The 5000-nt window shown below is 39.6% G+C and overlaps 1 protein-coding gene across 1 annotated transcript in view; it reads right to left on the reverse strand.

Moving 5' to 3' along the window:
• LOC139924254 (kinesin heavy chain-like) overlaps positions 1 to 5000 on the reverse strand; it is a 31270-nt gene that overhangs the window by 9405 nt on the left and 16865 nt on the right. Inside the window, exons 12-15 of the mRNA XM_071915254.2 lie at positions 3312 to 3493; positions 2375 to 2443; positions 216 to 422; positions 1 to 31 (exon numbers count right to left, since the gene is read on the reverse strand). The exon at positions 1 to 31 is cut by the window's left edge and continues 122 nt beyond it. Coding sequence (XP_071771355.2) covers positions 1 to 31; positions 216 to 422; positions 2375 to 2443; positions 3312 to 3493 — 489 coding nt within the window. The remainder of the gene's footprint in view (positions 32 to 215; positions 423 to 2374; positions 2444 to 3311; positions 3494 to 5000) is intronic.

Raw genomic sequence — 5000 nt, forward strand, 5'->3', positions numbered from 1 at the left:
TCAGCTCCCTCTGCACCGCCGACAGCACCGCCTGCACACACACACACACACACACACACACACACACACACACATATGTAGTTGTCAGTGTACTTCTCTACCAATGCCCTCAAGACAAATTCCTGGACATAGTGGGTGAATGAAGTTATACAGATTGTCATACAAAACACATCACACATAAAATCACTCGTCAAACTTGATTTTTTTTCTCCCACCGTCTTCTGCTGCAGCTCCTCGGCCAGCTGCTGGTTGACTCGGTCGCGCTCCTCCACCTCCTGGCTCTTCTGGTCGTAGTTGACGGCCAGCTCCTCCAGCGCCTGCAGCACCTCCTTCACCTCCTCCTTCGCCAGCTCGTTCTCCGTCTGCAGCCGGCAGAGCTCCTCCTGGATCTTCTCGTAGTCGCGCCGCGTCGACGCCAGCAGCTACGGATGGAGAGGGGGAGATACCCAGTTAGACAGATAGATGGGTAGATAAGTCAAGTCCATGTCATTAATGTCAAGTCTCAAGTCTAAATGTAGAACAGCAAGTCAAGTCAGAACGAATCAAGAGTCCAGTATCAATTTAATATCTTAAAGAAAACTAAATATCTAGGACTTTTCAATGCAATATGGTTTTAATAGGATAAAAACTTGGTAAGAGCATCATGAGTTTGATTTCTAGAATCAGTTTCAACTTCAATAAATTCAATCATTCCATACAAATTCAGAAAACAGAATTTAAATTCAGTCGTCCGCTGGAACAAATCTCATCACTTTCAATCTAAGTCATTTACACAAACACAAGATCTCAAGTCAAGACTTTAGAAACCTTTTCAAGTCATCAAAGTACAAGTCAGAGTCAAGTCCCAAGTCACCAGAACCCAAGTCAAGTCAAGTCTCAAGTCTTCTCTTCATGCATCAAGTCAAGTCAAGTCTCAAGTATTTAGTCTCAAGTAAATTAGTTTTTCCTAATAAGCTTTTAGGAGTTTTTCCTTCACTGAGGGTCTGAGGTTAGGCAACGCTTGTTTTTAGTGTTGTTCAATTACCAAAATCTTCCTCTTAGCTCTTGAACGCGCCCCCTCAGCAGTAAGCTGACTCCTCCCTGCTCCAGCCTTCCCATTGGTTGATGACAACAAACTTTCCCTTCATTTAGGACAGACTGTAACTTCTATAAAATCTTCAGTCACCTACTTAGGATGTATTTTAGATCAGCGATTCTCAATTTTTTTTCATATCAAGGACTCCTAATTTAGTCCACATTAGAGCCTCGGACCCCCAGAATAGAGAATATTTTTATTGTCAGATATGATTTTGTCCAGAATCCCATGACTGTCTGTATTGCAGGTAGAGAGATTTTAAGGCAAGTTAAGGCAATCCGGACTGCTGTATACATCAATATTAAAAGTCTTGGCTGGGGCTTCAGTGTATATTTTGTATTTATGTATTTGTGTATTTTTGTCTCACCTGATCTGTCATCTAACTATCCTCTCCACACACCCTTCAGTCACTAAATATTCCATAAATTTGCATTTCTTTTGGAATCTCGTCTGTCTTCATTCAGTTATTCAACGTGTTATTTTGTGTCTTGTGCTTTGTTTTGTTTCTTTGTGTTTTTTAATGTGTCTGCATACTGTATCACATCATTTTGTTAGATCTAGGTCTGCAGGTTCTCCTTTGAGAGGTTTTGTGATGAAGCGCTGCAGAAATAAATCTGACACCTACAGGCACACACACTTACACGCAGACTGAAACACACACACACGCACACTGATTCAACACAAAAGCAGTTAAATCACAGTGAATCGAACTGAGCCCAGAACACCTGAGAGACTCGAGTCAGACTTCTGTAATACCTGAATCATTGCCTGTGTAGTGAAGTAAGGCAAATTTAAGGGATTTTTTTTTAGATTAAAACATGCACAAGTCTTATTAGGCCACCGGGTGGCGCTACAGACAGCTACAGGATCACTGAGGGAAAATAAATTGAGGCTGATTAAGTTAATATATAATCATTTTGAAAGATGAGGTCTGTAATCTTTCTGGTTTTTAAAAATATCCTTCCCAACAGAGTGAAAACACACAAAAAAACATTTTATCTCATATTATAAATCCAGATTAAAATCCAGATTTTCTTCTAACAAGTAAAGCCAGAAAGTGACAGAAGATTATTATTATTATTTGTGTCAGGATGTAATGCTACTTGACTGAAAGAAAACTGTTGAAACAAGTTGATTTGCACTGGAAAGAAATTAATTTCTCTCCCCTCACTTGCAGATTTTTTCACTTGGTTTTTAGTAAAATAAGATTTTGAGACAAGATTGAATGGTTTTTGTTTTTTTGTTTTTTTGAATGAAAAGAATGGATGGATAGTTTTAACAGGAACAGTGCAGACGAACCTCTTCCTGGTCCAGCATCTGCTCCTTCAGTTTCTCAGCCAGCTGACTGTGTTGGTTGATCTCATCGTCCTGCAGAGAGGAGGGTTCAATTAAGGTAAGTATTAGGTTTGCAGTAAAAACACATCACAAAAGCACATGAAACACAGAAAAACCAGTAAAACCATAGCAGAAACATACAATAAAACCAGTAAAATCAATAGAACCACCGTAAAAACATCAATAATACAACATAAAATCACAATAAAACCCATAAGAAATGACCACAACTGAGTCAAGGCAATCCAGTATTGCATTATTGCGTTTCTGAGACAATAATGCAATACTGTTATGAATGTTATGAATATATTAAACAGATAAATCTTTATTGTCCATTACATTACACGCGACAAAAATCCAACAACACGTCAGACTTTATATGCATGAGAGAAAATTCAATATAAATAGCTAGATAAAATAAAAAAGTAAAGAATTAGAAAATGGAAATGCAGCTTATTAAAGGGGAATTAATTAAAAGAGTAAACTCTTAACTTTAATATGAGGGCAGCATGATCTTTTTAAATATACACACTACCAGTCAAACCTGATTAAATCTATTATGTTCCTCATTCTCTTAAAGCCATTTTGATCTAAAGGCTTCTGCTTAAATGCTTGAAATTAGTTTCTTAGACAAATATAAAAAGTTGATCCTATGTATGAATTTCTTTCCAAAGCCTTTTCCTTTCCATCAAGGCAAAGAATCTAAAATATAAGATAGTTTTGATTTGTTTAACACTTTAACATGTCTTTACTGTTATTCTAAAATGTGGAAAATAGTAAAAAATAAAGAAAAATGTGGTTTTGGGAAAAGTAGATATATTGAATACATAGTGAGACGCAGAGAGAGAGAGGGGGGATCTGTGGAGGAGAAACTCTCATGTCAGTTCAGAGAGACTGTCACCTTGTCGTCCATCTGTTTGTACAGGTTGCTGATGTCCTCTTCATATTTGCTCTTCTCCTCTCCGGTCGCCCCCTGTCCTCCCGCGGCGGGCGGCAGGTTGTCGATGACGGGCGTGTTGTCGCACGGCTCCAGGCTGCGCTGCTCCCTGGAGCCCAGCTGCTCCTCCTCGGGAACGTCCTCCCCTGAAACACAACGTCTGTCACGGGGGTGCTCAACGTGGGGTCCGGGGACCACCAGAGGGTCCTTGAGGGGGCTCCAGGGGGTCCCCAGCAAGCGTTATTTCATTTACAAGAAGTTAACACAGTTAGAGAATGTAGAAGAACGACTGTTTTGATCGTAGTTTCTCTGTTATCTCTCTCCCTTCATATTGTAACATTTCATTTTGTAACATTCATATCATGTTGTATTTTAATACTGTATCATATTTTATTGTATCATATCATCTTGTATCGTATCGTATCGTATCATATTGTCATTTTATATTTTATCACATCGTATCATATCACATATCGTATCATATTGTCATTTTAAATCGCTTCATATTGTATCGTATCGTATCGTATCATACCGTATCATGTATCATATTGTCATTTTATATTTTATCACATCGTATCATATTGTCATTTTAAATCGCTTCATATCGTATCGTATCAGATACATGCTCAGTGCTCCTATATACTTATAGGACCTGTAGAAATGAAGGAAGTTGGATTATTACCTGTTGAAGATCGAGTTAAACAACTGAAACTTAACCATATGTTTGATATAATTCACAAAAGGGCCCCAGAATATATAAACTGTCAAATTGATGTCATGCAGTGTTCCTCGTGTTAAAGGTAAGACAGCAAGAAGCTCATTTTTCTATACTGGGATCTCCTTATGGAACAACCTGCCCTGCATATTAAACAAAGGCAATTTTTAAAACAAAAGTTAAGGCGGCTTTGTGTGTTGATGGGTCACGTTTAAGGGAGGGAGTTTGAACCGTGGGCGAGGGGTTGCAAGGGGGACTGGCAGGTTTATCCTGTAATTTTGTTTGTTTCCATCGAATTGTTTGTTTCCATGTATTGTGTTTGTTTGTTTCCATCGAGGACCACTTTGGAAATAAGTGTTTTTAGTAATACTTTTAAGTGCTATCCTCTGGGATTTTGTGTCATGATACTCCTTTGAGTTGTTGTGCTTTTAAATTCCTAGTAAAAATTAAATTAAATTAAAAATCATGTTGTATTGAATTGTATTGTATTGTATCATAATGTATTACGATGTATCATTTTATATATCATGTATTGTATCATATTATGTCGTATCGTATCACGTCATATCAAACGGACACACTGAACTACCAGAAGAGGGGGAAGAGGGAGAAGAGGGGGGAGAGGGGGAAGAGGGAGAAGAGGGAGAAGATGGGGGAGAGGGAGAAGAGGGAGAAGAGGGGGAAGATGGGGGAGAGGGGGAAGAGGGAGAAGATGGGGGAGAGGGGGAAGAGGGAGAAGAGGGGGGAGAGGGAGAAGATGGAGAAGATGGGGGAGAGGGAGAAGAGGGAGAAGAGGGAGAAGATGGGGGAGAGGGAGAAGAGGGGGAAGATGGGGGAGAGGGAGAAGAGGGAGAAGATGGGGGAGAGGGAGAAGAGGGGGAAGAGGGAGAAGATGGGGAAGATGGGGGAGAGGGGGAAGAGGGGGAAGAGGGAGAAGA

This window comes from Centroberyx gerrardi, chromosome 21 (genome assembly GCF_048128805.1).
Source record: "Centroberyx gerrardi isolate f3 chromosome 21, fCenGer3.hap1.cur.20231027, whole genome shotgun sequence".
Lineage (NCBI taxonomy): Eukaryota > Metazoa > Chordata > Actinopteri > Beryciformes > Berycidae > Centroberyx > Centroberyx gerrardi.